General features: G+C 44.6%; 1 protein-coding gene across 13 annotated transcripts in view; it reads right to left on the reverse strand.

The window, feature by feature from the left end:
* The window catches only part of UNC13A (unc-13 homolog A), a 256,890-nt gene that overhangs the window by 92,370 nt on the left and 146,599 nt on the right, over window positions 1-17,921 (reverse strand). For all 13 annotated transcript variants that reach the window (XM_072113608.1, XM_072113606.1, XM_072113536.1 and 10 more), the window contains one exon: window positions 9,590-9,724. In XM_072113608.1, coding sequence (XP_071969709.1) covers window positions 9,590-9,724 — 135 coding nt within the window. The remainder of the gene's footprint in view (window positions 1-9,589; window positions 9,725-17,921) is intronic.

The raw sequence follows: 17,921 nt of genomic DNA on the forward strand, positions 1-17,921 counted from the left end.
TGGAAGATTGCCATACATTTAATAATTTCTTGAAAGTTTTTTTATTCAGGTTTTGAAAATAGTTTAATTTCTTAAAAGTTTTTTTATTCAGGTTTTGAAAATGGGATAAGCCTTACAGCAGAATTAGGCCAACAATATCCATGGGGATAATAACATATATGTACAAAACAAAAAAATGCATAGCATCACATACATAATTGCCTGAAACAAACATCAGAACAGGTGGAGGAGAATGCTTGTAATGACACAACAGCAGGTAGAGTACAATCACATCATATAGGTTTTGGTATATCAATACTAAATAAATTATATCTTATATGTTCATGTGAAGTAGCTAACAAACTCTGTTATCCCTTTAAATGTTTTCTACAGCTATTTACTTTGTCTTTAATAAGCTTTATCTAGCTTAATATAGCAAATGGTTAATTTAAATCTATTTGCTATGTTTAGCCATTTGCAAACTTTGGGTTATCCTTACCTGGCTTGCTTCTCTCTTCGATCTCTTAGGAAACAACCTGTAGAATTATTGTAACGCATGCGCAAACCCTTCCTGCTTGCCAGTAGCCCTGTGTTCACATGTGAATGGGACGCGCACCGGATATATTGCCGAACTCAGGTGCAAACTGAAAAGGATCATGGGACTTCCTGAGAAGTTACGCTGTGACCATCTTGAAATATCAATCAAGCTCAGAAGATAAAAGGTAGGTAAGACAAAAATGTGTTGTTTTAAAGAGTGGCCATAGAACCTTTAAACAAAGGTTTAAAAAAGTGTACCTTTTAAACAACATAATAAGATTAATACATTTCAGAGCTTTAATTCAAAGGATGGAGGACTTTTATTTAGCTACAATTAATTATAAAAGAAGGTAAGCCTTGTTAAAAACTGCAGGGAGTTGATCCCCTTTAGTATTACAGAGATTGAAAGGTCAGGAGAGAGGTTAAGTAGAAATTAGGTTTTGACAACTTTCCACAATCACCAAGTGATAAATATTTCCTGGGACATCGTAACCTCAAAAGCATCTGTTAGTAACATGGGAATATAGCTGCCCTCACAAACCATAGATGTTTTCTATACAAATCCACTCACAGGCCACTTTATTAGGTACACCTGTCCAACTGCTCGTTAACACTTAATTTCTAATCAGCCAATCACATGGCGACAACTCAGTGCATTTAGGCATGTAGACATGGTCAAGACAATCTCCTGCAGTTCAAACCGAGCACCAGTATGGGGAAGAAAGGTGATTTGAGTGCCTTTGAACGTGGCATGGTTGTTGGTGCCAGAAGGGCTGGTCTAGGCAGAAGAGCATCTCTGAATGCACAGTACGTCGAACTTTGAGGCAGATGGGCTACAGCAGCAGAAGACCACACCGGGTGCCACTCCTTTCAGCTAAGAACAGGAAACTGAGGCTACAATTTGCACAAGCTCATCGAAATTGGACAGTAGAAAATTGAAAAAATGTTGCCTGGTCTGATGAGTCTTGATTTCTGCTGCGACATTCGGATGGTAGGGTCAGAATTTGGCGTCAACAAAATGAAAGCATGGATCCATCCTGCCTTGTATCAACGGTTCAGGCTGGTGGTGGTGGTGTCATGGTGTGGGAAATATTTTCTTGGCACTCTTTGGGCCCCTTGGTACCAATTGAGCATCGTTGCAACGCCACAGCCTACCTGAGTATTGTTGCTGACCATGTCCATCCCTTTATGACCACAACGTACCCAACATCTGATGTCTACTTTCAGCAGGATAATGCGCCATGTCATAAAGCTGGAATCATCTCAGACTGGTTTCTTGAACATGACAATGAGTTCACTGTACTGAAATGGCCTCCACAGTCACCAGATCTCAATCCATTAGAGCATCTTTGGGATGTGGTGGAACGGGAGATTCGCTTTTTTTGATGCCAGAGGTCAGAGGAGAATGGGCAGACTGGTTCGAGCTGATAGAAAGGCAACAGTGACTCAAATCGCCACCCGTTACAACCAAGGTAGGCAGAAGAGCATCTCTGAACACACAGTACGTTGAACTTTGAGGCAAAGTTGAAACTGACCTCTGGCATCAAAAAGTCTTGGCCACTTTATTAGGTACACCTGTCCAACTGCTCGTTAACACTTAATTTCTAATCAGCCAATCACATGGCAGCAACTCAGTGCATTTAGGCATGTAGACATGGTCAAGACAATCTCCTGCAGTTCAAACCGAGCACCAGTATGGGGAAGAAAGGTGATTTGAGTGCCTTTGAACGTGTCATGGTTGGTGGTGCCAGAAGGGCTGGTCTGAGTATTTCAGAAACTGCTGATCTACTGGGATTTTCACGCACAACCATCTCTAGGGTTTACAGAGAATGGTCCGAAAAAGAAAAAACATCCAGTGAGCGGCAGTTCTGTGGGCGGAAATGCCTTGTTGATGCCAGAGGTCAGAGGAGAATGGGCAGACTGGTTCGAGCTGATAGAAAGGCAACAGTGACTCAAATCGCCACCCGTTACAACCAAGGTAGGCAGAAGAGCATCTCTGAATGCACAGTATGTCGAACTTTGAGGCAGATGGGCTACAGCAGCAGAAGACCACACCGGGTGCCACTCCTTTCAGCTAAGAACAGGAAACTGAGGCTACAATTTGCACAAGCTCATCGAAATTGGACAGTAGAAGATTGAAAAAACGTTGCCTGGTCTGATGAGTCTTGATTTCTGCTGCGACATTCGGATGGTAGGGTCAGAATTTGGCGTCAACGAAATGAAAGCATGGATCCATCCTGCCTTGTATCAACGGTTCAGGCTGGTGGTGGTGGTGTCATGGTGTGGGAAATATTTTCTTGGCACTCTTTGGGCCCCTTGGTACCAATTGAGCATCGTTGCAACGCCACAGCCTACCTGAGTATTGTTGCTGACCATGTCCATCCCTTTATGACCACAACATACCCAACATCTGATGGCTACTTTCAGCAGGATAATGCGCCATGTCATAAAGCTGGAATCATCTCAGACTGGTTTCTTGAACATGACAATGAGTTCACTGTACTCAAATGGCCTCCACAGTCACCAGATCTCAATCCATTAGAGCATCTTTGGGATGTGGTGGAACGGGAGATTCGCTTTTTTTGATGCCAGAGGTCAGAGGAGAATGGGCAGACTGGTTCGAGCTGATAGAAAGGCAACAGTGACTCAAATCGCCACCCGTTACAACCAATGTAGGCAGAAGAGCATCTCTGAATGCACAGTACGTCGAACTTTGAGGCAAAGTTGAAACTGACCTCTGGCATCAAAAAGTCTTGGCCACTTTATTAGGTACACCTGTCCAACTGATCGTTAACACTTAATTTCTAATCAGCCAATCACATGGCAGCAACTCAGTGCATTTAGGCATGTAGACATGGTCAAGACAATCTCCTGCAGTTCAAACCGAGCACCAGTATGGGGAAGAAAGGTGATTTGAGTGCCTTTGAACGTGTCATGGTTGGTGGTGCCAGAAGGGCTGGTCTGAGTATTTCAGAAACTGCTGATCTACTGGGATTTTCACGCACAACCATCTCTAGGGTTTACAGAGAATGGTCCGAAAAAGAAAAAACATCCAGTGAGCAGCAGTTCTGTGGGCGGAAATGCCTTGTTGATGCCAGAGGTCAGAGGAGAATGGACAGACTGGTTCGAGCTGATAGAAAGGCAACAGTGACTCAAATCGCCACCCGTTACAACCAAGGTAGGCAGAAGAGCATCTCTGAACGCACAGTACGTCGAACTTTGAGGCAGATGGGCTACAGCAGCAGAAGACCACACCGGGTGCCACTCCTTTCAGCTAAGAACAGGAAACTGAGGCTACAATTTGCACAAGCTCATCGAAATTGGACAGTAGAAGATTGAAAAAACGCTGCCTGGTCTGATGAGTCTCGATTTCTGCTGCGACATTCGGATGGTAGGGTCAGAATTTGGCATCAACAACATGAAAGCATGGATCCATCCTGCCTTGTATCAACGGTTCAGGCTGGTGGTGGTGGTGTCATGGTGTGGGAAATGTTTTCTTGGCACTCTTTGGGCCCCTTGGTACCAATTGAGCATCGTTGCAACGCCACAGCCTACCTGAGTATTGTTGCTGACCATGTCCATCCCTTTATGACCACAACATACCCAACATCTGATGGCTACTTTCAGCAGGATAATGCGCCATGTCATAAAGCTGGAATCATCTCAGACTGGTTTCTTGAACATGACAATGAGTTCACTGTACTCAAATGGCCTCCACAGTCACCAGATCTCAATCCATTAGAGCATCTTTGGGATGTGGTGGAACGGGAGATTCGCTTTTTGTGATGCCAGAGGTCAGAGGAGAATGGGCAGACTGGTTCGAGCTGATAGAAAGGCAACAGTGACTCAAATCGCCACCCGTTACAACCAAGGTAGGCAGAAGAGCATCTCTGAACGCACAGTACGTCGAACTTTGAGGCAGATGGGCTACAGCAGCAGAAGACCACACCGGGTGCCACTCCTTTCAGCTAAGAACAGGAAACTGAGGCTACAATTTGCACAAGCTCATCGAAATTGGACAGTAGAAGATTGAAAAAACGCTGCCTGGTCTGATGAGTCTCGATTTCTGCTGCGACATTCGGATGGTAGGGTCAGAATTTGGCATCAACAACATGAAAGCATGGGTCCATCCTGCCTTGTATCAACGGTTCAGGCTGGTGGTGGTGGTGTCATGGTGTGGGAAATGTTTTCTTGGCACTCTTTGGGCCCCTTGGTACCAATTGAGCATCGTTGCAACGCCACAGCCTACCTGAGTATTGTTGCTGACCATGTCCATCCCTTTATGACCACAACATACCCAACATCTGATGGCTACTTTCAGCAGGATAATGCGCCATGTCATAAAGCTGGAATCATCTCAGACTGGTTTCTTGAACATGACAATGAGTTCACTGTACTCAAATGGCCTCCACAGTCACCAGATCTCAATCCATTAGAGCATCTTTGGGATGTGGTGGAACGGGAGATTCGCATCATGGATGTGCTGCCATCATGTCAATATGGACCAAAATCTCTGAGGAATGCTTCCAGCACCTTGTTGAATCTATGCCACGAAGAATTGAGGCAGTTCTGAAGGCAAAAGGGGGTCCAACCCGTTACTAGCATGGTGTACCTAATAAAGTGGCCGGTGAGTGTATGTTCAAATGAAGAACCCCAGTTTCCTGAAATCAAATCACATACTGTATTTGATATGTGCCACTGTTAATCTATCATCTATAGATACAGTATTGTCAAGTAAGAACATTTTTTGAAGTCTTGGTTGAAGAGCAAAATGAGTTATGTGGCAGAAGGCCATTGTTCTACGGCTTAGGGACAACAGTTTAATAGGCAGCAATGCCTATATCCAGGAATTTGTTCACCACTAAACAGCATGTTGCAGTAAGACTTTATGAGAGGTAAAACGGTGAGAAAAAAGCTTTTGTAGCAGGTCGTAATGAGACCATCCTGTGGCCAATTTCAGACTATGGACTATGTATGGACTAGATCCTCACAGATCCATCTGCAGTGTTAATACAACTTAGTACCAGGCACCAGATAACACCAATAACTTGCAGATATCTGTTCAGTGATCTTTTATAATTTATCTCATTTACATTTTTATTCTGTGGTTTAGAAGATATAGAATTTATTAAATAAGCTTAAAATACTGCTATTTTACTCAAGTTAGGATATATAGGATATATTTGCATAAAACTACATAATGACCTTGACATTTATGCAGCTTCTGTATTTGGGATGGGCGTTGAAAGGTTCAGATTGTAAAGAAAACTGCTTTGTGAGGATCCAGTGTGGTACTATATGGTGCTTAACTAGATTTACATATATTTATTATACATTTATATATTTTTTTTATCATTCAAGGATTGTATATCGCCTTTTGGGGGCAAGGCAGAGCAAACAGCCAAACACAATTAAACAGCTGGGCAAAATAATGTACTACATAAGATTGTAGAAACAATATTTCAATGACAGATAATTGAGTCATAAATACTCAAAAGAAAGGGGCACAAGGAAAAGGACAGAAAAGGGTGAGAGGGGGGTTGGTAGGAAGGGATATGTACAAATGGAGGTCCCCAGAATTAAATAAGGAAGCCAACAACACCCCAGACACACTCAGTCCCTTGTTGCACAATATTCAGGGGAAGATAAGAGGGTCTGTGATTTAGTGTCCCAAATCTCTGATAAAGGAAGACTTTTGATCTATTGCTTCGTCCTGGAGTGCTGCTGATATTTTCTTCATCTACAATTGGATTCTGGCAACTAGGATCAACATCTGTGCACCCTTATCTATATGTGTGTTACCACTAATTTGCTGGCTGACTGGATGCTGTTCCACACATGAATTTGCGTAGTTATGTAATGTGTGGTTTTTCTCTCTTAAGCCAGGTGCCACTTTTAAATAAGAAGACACTGGATAGATGCTGTGAGGGGCTCCTATTGGACCAAGGTAGAGGCAGCAATATCCTTGTGATCTGAAGTAAAGTGGGCAATGATACAGGAGATCTCAGATGTGCACATGGAATCAAGGAGTAAGTATTGATTTAGCCTCCAGATTTTTTTTATTTTAATTAATTTATAAAGCACCATCAATTCCATGCTGAGAAGAAATGAATACAAAAGGCACTACTGGAATGAGGACCAAGCCCTCTGTGAGCTCAAAATCTAAATGGAATTGTTGGTGGAAACATGTGTCAAAAGTGAGGTAATTTAGTGTTGGGTTCTGAACAGATTGGTTTCCAGATTTGTGTTTCAAGGTTGGAAAGGTTAGGGACAATCTGCCTCGTTTTGGTAGGATGTTTCAAGGTATGGGGTTTGAATGACAGAAGTCCTGAAGATGGTTGAAAAAGTTCTGAAGACGGTAGTAAAGTAAAGAAGAAAGTCTTGTGAGAATTCGAAATTACATTTGGGATGCAATTTGCTGGTTAGGTCAGAGATATAATTTAAAAATTTAATGTGAAGTTTTAGAAATCAGGAGGAGAAGAAGGGTGTACACTCTGAAACTCTGGCAAAGGGTCATGTCTAGGCCAGAGGTAAAAATCATGTCATCAGTGTCATCAGCATGGGAGTGGTATTGAAAACTGTGATACTTAAAGGGAACCTCTCAGTGTAATTCGGGGCACTAAACAACACACAGGTCCTTATGAAACGGTGGTTTAGTGTCCCAAATTGCCCTCTATGAGGTTCCTACATGGGCGCAATAAAAAAAAAAATTTTATACTCACCTTCGATCCCAAGGAAAAGTATGCAGTCGGTAACAAGTACCTCCAGCCCCGGCTCACACCACAAATGAGGACGACCCCTCTTGTCCTAATGTGCACGGACCGGTCAGGAGCATGACCGTAGACACAGCAAACAAAGGCATATAGCCATAAGTCCAGCACAAAAAGGTGGAGAGGTAAAAGGATATTCTTTATTGTTCAAGGATTAAAAACCTCCATACAGGACATCACAGGCGGCGTCACAGACCAGGTCTGTGACGCCGCCTGTGATGTCCTGTATGGAGGTTTTTAATCCTTGAACAATAAAGAATATCCTTTTACCTCTCCACCTTTTTGTGCTGGACTTATGGCTATATGCCTTTGTTTGCTGCACCTTCGATCCCAAGCTCCCTTGTGCCGGGCTTCACACAGCATGTGCCAGAGTACAGCGCATACACAATGGAGATAGTTAGATAGGGTCTTAGCTTGGCCTCACGAAGCATAATCTAGTTAAGTATAAATGTTTTTTTCTTTTTTACATGGGGCCCACGTGAAGACCTTACACAGGCTGATTTGGGACCCTAAACTACAGCTGTTCTAGACCAGAGGTGTAGATGGAAAATGTAGAGGTCCTAGGAAAGAAGAGGTGTTATGTGACTGAAATCCACTGAAGGTGCAGTTGGAGAGTTATGTGGAAAGGGTCAGATCAGAGATGCCAAGGCATAAAAGAATTAGCAGGAGAGAATGGTCAACAATATATAAAGCAGAGGAGAGCTCAAGTGTGAAGTGTTTTTTTTAGGTTTGGCAGAAAGTAGGTCATAAGAGACTTTGGTTTGGGCAGTCTTAGTTGACTCACTCTTTGGCAAACTACAATATGGTTTCCAAACCAGTCCGGTTTGGAAACCCGTTTGTAGTTTGTCAAAGAGTGAGTAAGAGGAAAGGTATGAGGATAGTTTCAGATTGGCATGCTGTAAAAAAAGCATTTTGCATTCAGCAGTGAAGATGGTACTGCAGGGCATCAGCTGTTGCTGTTGGGCAGTTCTTGTGGCTAGTTGAGGCCTAGAACAATGAGGGCTTAACTTGTCAGTATGTATACTGGTGAGCTGCTGGGGCTTAGCCCCTGCTGGTGCTGTTGCAGATGAGAGAATGCCATGTGATGATGCACTCAGTAGTGCAGGGATCTGCTAAAAAGAGGTCTCCAAGTGGGCTCAATTTGATCAAAATGTAAATAAAAAGCTCCAGATTGTATGTTTAAATTAACCCAGCAATAGATCATTGTATAATGTGTGGATGCATTTCAAGTTTCTGCACAATGGGGCTTATTTACTAAGGGCCCATGGCCGCACTTTCATTGGTTTTTCCGATGTTTTCGGGATTTGCGCCACTGGGACAGGTATTTAACTGGGGATTATGTTGCACGCGATAGTTTTTTGGCACTGCTGCGCTGACTTTCATGCGACAGAAGTCGTGGGGGTGTGCTGCCTGATGATCTGACTGATTCGGACTGAGCGCAGGACTTAACTTTCAAATTGTGTCGCAAGATCAAGCACTTACCTGCACCAGGAAGAAGGTGAACTCCGGCGGACCTGAGTGGGGAAGCGACACATGCAGGATATCGGGCGCGCAATCTTAGTGAAACGTGTGCATGATCGCCGGACAATGCACTTTCGTGCACTCCACAGTCTGTACTGTGGCCTGTAATATGGTCTGTCTACACCAGTGCTGCACACTTGCTCCCCATTTTTAGGCCAGAAAACCCTTTCAAGCCACAAGCTTGGCTTATAGTGCCTCTGACAAAGAACAACTTGTGCCAGGAAAAGCCACATAATAACGATGACACATTTTCATTATAGTCTACAAAAAGAGGTCTGAACAGCTGAATGGATATCATGGGAAAGGGGCACTTACACTGATCACATATTATTATTATTACATGTGGGTGTACCACAAATGTATTTACCGTATATACTCGAGTATAAGCCGACCCGAGTATAAGCCGAGACCCCTAATTTCAATACAAAAAACTGGGAAAACCTATTGACTCGAGTATAAGCCGAGGGTGGGAAATGCATTGGTTACAGCCTGCCCAGCCCCTGTAGCATACAGCCTACCCAACCCCTGTGGCATACAGCCTACCCAGCCCCTGTAGAAGGAAAAAAAAAATAACACTGTACTCATCTTTCCGACGTCCCCGATAGGTCCTCTTCTGTCTCAGACAGAAGAGGACCTATGGGTGACGTCAGAAAGGTGAGTTTTGTCTTTATGTTTTTAGTTGACTCGAGTATAAGCCGAGTTAGGGTTTTTGAGCACAAATTTTGTGCTGAAAAACTAGGCTTATACTCGAGTATATAAGGTAAGTATACTAGAGAAATTACCGGGTCACTTTGATATTCTCGGCTGTACAGCTCATGACAGTTGTTGAAGATGTATTCATAAGTAGAATTGAGACAGGCCTTCACACAATCCTTTACCACTTGGCTTGCTCTTGGTGGACTCTGTAGCTCTTGGACCTGTAGATATTCCCAAAGTTATTAAAAATGTCAAGACAAAAAGAAAGACAATGACACATAAATAGGGTGGTTACAATCTTCCATTGTGCTTCCAAGCATTGAAAGGAATCTGACCATGCAAAAGTGTTTGTTAGCTGCAGCAAGACTGTAAAAAATGAATTTATATTCCAGGATTGTATCTGTAGCATTAAAACAGAGGATCTCTGCAGCTTTTCACTGTGAGCAGAGAGAAGGTACATTTCAGTGCAAAGAACTCACAACACATCAGATTGAGGACACTCCCATGTGCCTCATTCAGATACGATAATTTAAATAAATTTTATTATCTTGCTGTTACTAAAAGCATACAAATAGTTATAATTAGCACTGATACAACCTAAATGTATGCTTGGTGTTATCCAGGTGTGATATGATGCAAGCTCAGTAGCTGAGCATGTAGCAAATTTGCCAGTTGTTGGTAATGTTATATAACCAACACCAGCAAGTAACAGCTGTAAATGAGTGCATTATGTTGTATAAGCAATCAAATTGTTTTATCCAGGTGACATTATACTGTAAGTAACTGTGGTATTTTTAGGGGCACAGTGAGGGGGATCTGCTTCCCAGAGCTGAGCTCGTCTGCCAGACAATTCTGCAACCAGATTTTACGACGATTCTGGATGTGAAGGAGAAGACAAGTCACCTGTGAGGTACAAGATCCTACTTCTGCCTGTGTCAGATCAGTATTGTAGTCACTGACTAACTTTCTAATGTGAGACAGCTCTCAGCTTATGTACGGTTATGTAAGGTCAGAAAGCCAGGTGTCTGTCTGAGAAGAGGTGCTGGTGCAGAAGAGGGGGGAAGGGTGTGTGTTATGCTAATCTTCACTCATACTGTCCAGTCCGAGGTAGACAATGTCAGAGTGGCCCACATTTACTAAAAACAGTGCAAACTGCACTATGTGAAGTTTGCCTATATAATGTGCAGAGGGCGTCAGATTCATGATTTGTGGTGCCCGTTCATGATGAATCTGATGCCCTCTGCACTGTTCCGACAGATTGCACCTTTTTTTTTCGTGTACTTTTAACATGGGGTGTGCAGCACATTTCTGTCGGACTTTGCTTTTCAGTGCAAAATTTGGTGTAGCATCAGGTATAGTGCAGCCGTTGCCACATTTGTGTTGTGTGCACTAGAAATGTGTCTTGGACACATGAAAAGAACATGCAAAGTCTGACAGAAAACTGTTGCACAGCCAGGGTCGGACTGGCCCACCGGAGGGCCGGTGGATCCTCCAGTGGGACCCCGTTACCTCCACTACGGCAGGGGCCTCCATCCCGATCTGAGGGCCCTACTAGCAAGGTTGCAAGGGTCCACAGTGAGGCCCCGATATCTCCACTCAGGCAGGGGCATCCATCCGAGGCCCCTGCCAGTGAGTGACAACTCTTGTACTCGATGCGGCTATAAGCGGCCACTCGAGTACCATCTCTGCTGTAATGCTATTGCCGAGTGTTCGGGCAAAGCAGGCGTTTTGTCCCGTCATGCGCCGCACTATGACCCCTGATGCGCGGCACTGTGAGTGCATCATCATGCTGCCGCGCATCAAGGGTCACAGTGCGGCGCGTGCCGAGACAAAATGGCCACATCGCTCGAACACTCGGCAATAGCATTACATTGTGAGTTCCACTGTCGCGGGGAGAAGAGAAGCGGAGGACGCGGGAGAGCTGCGACAGGTAAGTGAATTTTTTTTTTATCTACTATTCTAAATATATCATAGGGGGCCACAGTAGTAAGGGGTTATATTTAATAGGGGACTCCATTGCAGGAATTAATATTAAAGGGGCCACTAGAAGAGTAATTATAATAATGGGACTAGTTGCAGGAATATATAATTAATGACAACTAGAGTAGGAGTACTGTGCTGTGTCAATGTATACAGGATAGGAGTAGTAGTACTGTGCTGTGTCAATATACACAGGATAGGAGGAGTAGTACTGTGCTGTGTCAATATACACAGGATAGGAGGAGTAGTACTGTGCTGTGTCAATATATACAGGATAGGAGTAGTAGTACTGTGCTGTGTCAATATTTACAGGATAGGGGTAGTAGAACTGTGCTGTGTCTATATATAAAGGATAGGCGTAGTAGTGCTGTGCTGTGCCCATAAATACAGGATAGGAGTAGTAGTGCTGTGCTGTGCCCATATATACAGGATAGGTGTAGTAGTACTGTGCTGAGCTCATATATACAGGATAGGAGTAGTAGTACTGTGCTGTGCCAATATATACAGGATAGGAGTAGTAGTACTGTGCTGTGCCCATATATTCATGAAGGGAGTATTTATTAGGACTTTTATACAAAATATTTGATAAGGGGAGCAGTAAATACAAGAATAATTAAGGAGAGCATTATATAAAACATAATTAATAAGTAGGAGCACTGTAAGACTGAAATGATTCTTAGGAAATGATTTTTATGAAAATTAAGGGAATTATGTCCAATTTCATTTATTAGGTGCATCATATTATTTACTCAGGGGTCTGTATTGTAACATACTGAGGAGTCGCAATGTAATATTTGATTTATTTAGAGGGCACAGTATGGTTTTTGTTATGGGAGTATATTTGGTATTGGGGGGGGGGGCACAATGTGGTCAGTTATGTTCTGAGTGGTAAATATTATTTAGGACCTCAGAGTTACCGAGGTGACAATATGCTGTAGTGACGGTGATATTTTTAGTTGCACAGTGTGGAAATGTGCCTCACAGAGATGAAAGTATCTGGTGGAAGATTGTCCAGTGATAAGAAAAAAAAGGGAGAAGTTGATCTGCAGTTCAGTACCGAAAGGAGAAGACGTGTGACATGTGGGGTACTGAATCCCACTTCTGAGTCTGGTAACTGTTACTAACTATCTAGACTATTCCTATAATGTCAGATAGTCTTCTTATGTGGTGCAGAGAACATACGTAGAAAGTGAAGGGTTATAGTTAGTTATTCTTATAGGTAAGTTAGTGCTAAGCACAATGCAGCTGCTGTGAACTCCTGTGAAATAACGAATATTTCTAGCTAGCGGTATGGTGGGCCCCCAGAATCAATTTCTCTGGTAGGCCCCAGGCACCCCAGTCCGATCCTGTGCACAGCCTTTAATATATGTGGACCATTGTGATCTCTGTATGTTCACTGTGTTCACATTATGCTAATATTTCATTAATGCTGTGTTTACACCACATTTACATTAACACAAAGTTACAAAATTGCGATGTAAACAGGATGAACACACAATGTGAACATTAGCGAAAGCAAACACAATATAAAAGCTAAAAGCAACATTACCTCAAACATTATGTTACTGAAAATGTGTTGTAAATAGAGATGAGCGAACACTAAAATGCTCGGGTACTCGTTATTCGAGACGAACTTTTCCCGATGCTCGAGTGCTCGTCTCGAATAACGAACCCCATTGAAGTCAATGGGAGACTCGAGCATTTTTCAAGGGGACCAAGGCTCTGCACAGGGAAGCTTGGCCAAACACCTGGGAACCTCAGAAAAGGATGGAAACACCACGGAAATGGACAGGAAACAGCAGGGGCAGCATGCATGGATGCCTCTGAGGCTGCTTAATCGCACCATTATGCCGAAATTATGGGCAACAGCATGGCCATGACAGAGTGACAGAATGAAGCTAGATAGCATGTAAAACATCCAATAATTGACCCTGACACTATAGGGGACGGCATGCAGAGGCAGAGGCAGCGGCAGCAGGCTAGAGAGTGGCATGGCGACATACCCTAATTGGACTCAGGCTTCAAACCAATGGGTGTCAGAGAGGAACCAAAGGAGGTGAGCAAGAAGCGCTCAAATAATATCGGTACATGATAAAAGTTTGCCAGTATATTTTGTGGATTACACAGCAGGGTGGCGACAAAGTTAACATGGAAGCCATGAAAACAACCCAAAATTCTGCCTGACACAGCTCGTTTGATAAGGGGACCATGTATGCTTACAGTTCATGCCAGTCGCTGCACTGGCTGCCAGTCTCCTTTCGAATACAGTTTAAAATAATAATAACCCTCATCCATAAAGCTCTGTATAATGCTGCACCCCCCTACCTCTCCTCTCTTATCTCAGTCTATCGCCCAACCCGTGCTCTTAGATCCGCCAGTGATCTTAGATTAACCTCTACCCTAGTGCGGACCTCCCACTCGCGTCTCCAAGACTTCTCTAGAGCTGCACCAATTCTATGGAATGCTCTGCCCTGGACTATCAGACTAATACCTAACCTCCAAAGTTTCAAACGTGCTCTTAAAACCCATTTCTTTAGGCAAGCCTATAACACTCATTAACTGCATGAAGTTTTAACTCTTCTACTAACCCGTCCTGTGTCGTCCTCCCATCTGTTATCCAGCAACCAACAGGCACCAGACTTCTCTGCAGTCCCATTCACCCTGGACCTGGTATATAAGATGACGGCTGAGTGGTTCAAGCGACAGCAATTCCATTTATTATATTTTTTTCTATTCCCTAAGAAGAATGGCTTGACCATTAAATATTCTTTTACCTCGTGTTACCCCATCATCTTCATAAACCGTAAGCTCTGGCGAGCAGGGACCTCACTCCTGTTGTTCCATACAAATGTTGTGCTCTGTTACATTACATTTGTATTTGTTTCCTATGATTTGTAAAGCGCTACAGAATATGATGACGCTATATAAATAAAGATTATTATTATTATTATTATGGAGGCAGTGAACTAGTAGTAGATTAAAGGTGCTGCAACTATGTTAGTTGGATCTTGGGATGGAGCTGGCGCTCTGCAGCCAGGCGAGCTTTCGCCAATCCAAGCCCCTGTCTCTAGGCTACTCCCCAAACAGCACTTCTAAGAACCTTTTGTATAAGATCAAGTGTAGTAGCGTTCTTATAAGTTTAGGATATGGCGGGTGAGGGGAATGTAAACAGATGCGCAAGAAGCGCTGAAATAATATCCCTAAATGGTAAAAGTTTGCAAGTATATTTTGTGGATTACACAGCAGGGTGGCGACAAAGTTAACAACTTTGATGTGGAATGCCCTGTAATAGCTCTTGGGCGGTGTGCCTTTTATCGCCTAGGCTCAGCAGTTTCAGCACCGCCTGCTGTCGCTTAGCGACGGCACTGCTGCTGTGCCTAGAGCTACCGACTGATGGCGCCATGCCCACGGATGGTAATTCGGAGGAGGAGGAGGTGGAGGAGGGGTGGGAGGAGGTATAGTAGGCCTTTGAGACCTGGACCGAGGTAGGCCCCGCAATTCTCTGCGTCGGCAGTATATGACCAGCCCCAGGGTCAGACTCGGTCCCAGCCTGCACCAAGTTAAGTGTAGTAGCGTTCTTATAAGTTTGGGATATGGCGGGTGAGGGGAATGTAAACAGATGCGCAAGAAGCGCATGATGCGCATGGAGCTGGCGCTCCGCTGCCAGGCGAGCTTTCGCCAATTCAAGCCCCTGTCTCTAGGCTACTCCCCAAACAGCACTTCTAAGAACCTTTTGTATAAGATCAAGTGTAGTAGCGTTCTTATAAGTTTAGGATATGCCGGGTGAGGGGAATGTAAACAGATGCGCAAGAAGCGCATGATGCGCATGGAGCTGGCGCTCCGCTGCCAGGCGAGCTTTCGCCAATTCAAGCCCCTGTCTCTAGGCTACTCCCCAAACAGCACTTCTAAGAACCTTTTGTATAAGATCAAGTGTAGTAGCGTTCTTATAAGTTTAGGATATGCCGGGTGAGGGGAATGTAAACAGATGCGCAAGAAGCGCATGATGCGCATGGAGCTGGCGCTCCGCTGCCAGGCGAGCTTTCGCCAATTCAAGCCCCTGTCTCTAGGCTACTCCCCAAACAGCACTTCTAAGAACCTTTTGTATAAGATCAAGTGTAGTAGCGTTCTTATAAGTTTAGGATATGCCGGGTGAGGGGAATGTAAACAGATGCGCAAGAAGCGCTGAAATAATATCCCTAAATGGTAAAAGTTTGCCAGTATATTTTGTGGATAACACAGCAGGGTGGCGACAAAGTTAACAACTTTGATGTGGAATCCATGAAAACAACCCAAATTTCTGCCTGACACACCTCGTTTGATAAAGGGACGATGTATGGAGGCAGCTATATGGACGACTTTTGGAGGTAGCAATGGAGACAACGTGTGGAGGCTGCTATGGAGACAATTTAATTTGGATAGTGCCTGTATGTGGCAGTCCCAAACATTTTTCAAACCAGAGGAGCAGGTAGGTGGCCCTCCAGTAAAATGGAATAGATTGAGTGCCTGTATGTGGCAGTCCCAAAAATGTTTCAAACCAGAGGAGCAGGTAGGTGGCCCTGCAGTAAAATGGAATAGATTGAGTGCCTGTATGTGGCAGTCCCAAAAATTTTTCAAACCAGAGGAGCAGGTAGGTGGCCCTCCAGTAAAATGGAATAGATTGAGTGCCTGTATGTGGCAGTCCCAAAAATGTTTCAAACCAGAGGAGCAGGTAGGTGGCCCTGCAGTAAAATGGAATAGATTGAGTGCCTGTATGTGGCACTCACAAAAATTGTTTCAAACAGAGGACCGGGTAGGTGGCCCTCCAGAAAAATTAAATGCATGAAGTACTATAGCAAGAGCCAGTGGGCCCTGTCAAAAAATAGCCATTTTCCTCTGCTTTACTGTACAAAGAGGAGGAGAAGGAGGAAAATGAGGAGGAGGAGGAGTGGATCAATTATTCAGGTTGAGCTTCCTTCACCTGGTGGAGATTGGAAATTCTGAGAAATCCAGCCTTTATTCATTTTAATAAGCGTCAGCCTGTCAGCGCTGTCAGTCGACAGGCGTGTACGCTTATCGGTGATGATGCCACCAGCTGCACTGAAAACCCGCTCGGACAAGACGCTAGCGGCAGGGCAGGCAAGAACCTCCAAGGCGTACAGCGCCAGTTCGTGCCACATGTCCAGCTTTGAAACCCAGTAGTTGTAGGGAGCTGTGTGATCATTTAGGACGATGGTATGGTCAGCTACGTACTCCCTCACCATCTTTCTGTAAAGATCAGCCCTACTCTGCCGAGACTGGGGACAGGTGACAGTGTCTTGCTGGGGTGACATAAAGCTGGCAAAAGCCTTGTAAAGCGTACCCTTGCCAGTGCTGGACAAGCTGCCTGCTCGCCTACTCTCCCTCGCTACTTGTCCCGCAGAACTACGCACTCTGCCGCTAGCGCTGTCAGAAGGGAAATACTGTTTCAGCTTGTGCACCAGGGCCTGCTGGTATTCATGCATTCTCACACTCCTTTCCTCTGCAGGGATGAGAGTGGAAAGATTTTGCTTGTACCGTGGGTCCAGGAGAGTGAACACCCAGTAATCGGTGCTGGAATAAATTCTTTGAACGCGAGGGTCACGGGATAGGCAGCCTAGCATGAAATCTGCCATATGCGCCAGAGTACCAACGCGTAAGAATTCACTCCCCTCACTGGCCTGACTGTCCATTTCCTCCTCCTCCAACTCCTCCAACTCCTCTTCTTCTGCCCATACACGCTGAACAGTAAAGGACTCAACAATGGTCCCCTCTTGTGTCTCACCAACATTCTCCTCCTCTTCCTCCTCATCCTCCTCCACCTCCACCTCCTCCGATATGCGCTGAGAAACAGACCTGAGGGTGCTTTGGCTATCAACAAGGGAATATTCTTCCCCTGTCTCTTGTGACGAGCGCAAAGCTTCCGACTTCATGCTGACCAGAGAGTTTTTCAACAGGCCAAGCAGCGGGATGGTGAGGCTGATGATGGCGGCATCGCCACTGACCATCTGTGTTGACTCCTCAAAGTTACTCAGCACCTGACAGATATCAGACATCCACGTCCACTCCTCATTGTAGACTTGAGGAAGCTGACTGACCTGACTACCAGTTCTGGTGGAAGTTGACATCTGGCAGTCTACAATCGCTCTGCGCTGCTGGTAAACTCTGGATAACATGGTCAGTGTTGAATTCCACCTCGTGGGCACGTCGCACAACAGTCGGTGAGCGGGCAGTTGGAGGGGGCGCTGCGCTGCCCTGAGAGTGGCAGCATCTGGGCTGGACTTCCTGAAATGCGCACAGATGCGGCGCACCTTCGTGAGCAAATCAGACAGATTGGGGTATGTCTTGAGGAAACGCTGAACTATCAGATTTAACACATGGGCCAGGCATGGCACATGTGTCAGTCTGCCGAGTTGCAGAGCCGCCACCAGGTTACGGCCGTTG

Source organism: Engystomops pustulosus, chromosome 1, assembly GCF_040894005.1.
Source record: "Engystomops pustulosus chromosome 1, aEngPut4.maternal, whole genome shotgun sequence".
Lineage (NCBI taxonomy): Eukaryota > Metazoa > Chordata > Amphibia > Anura > Leptodactylidae > Engystomops > Engystomops pustulosus.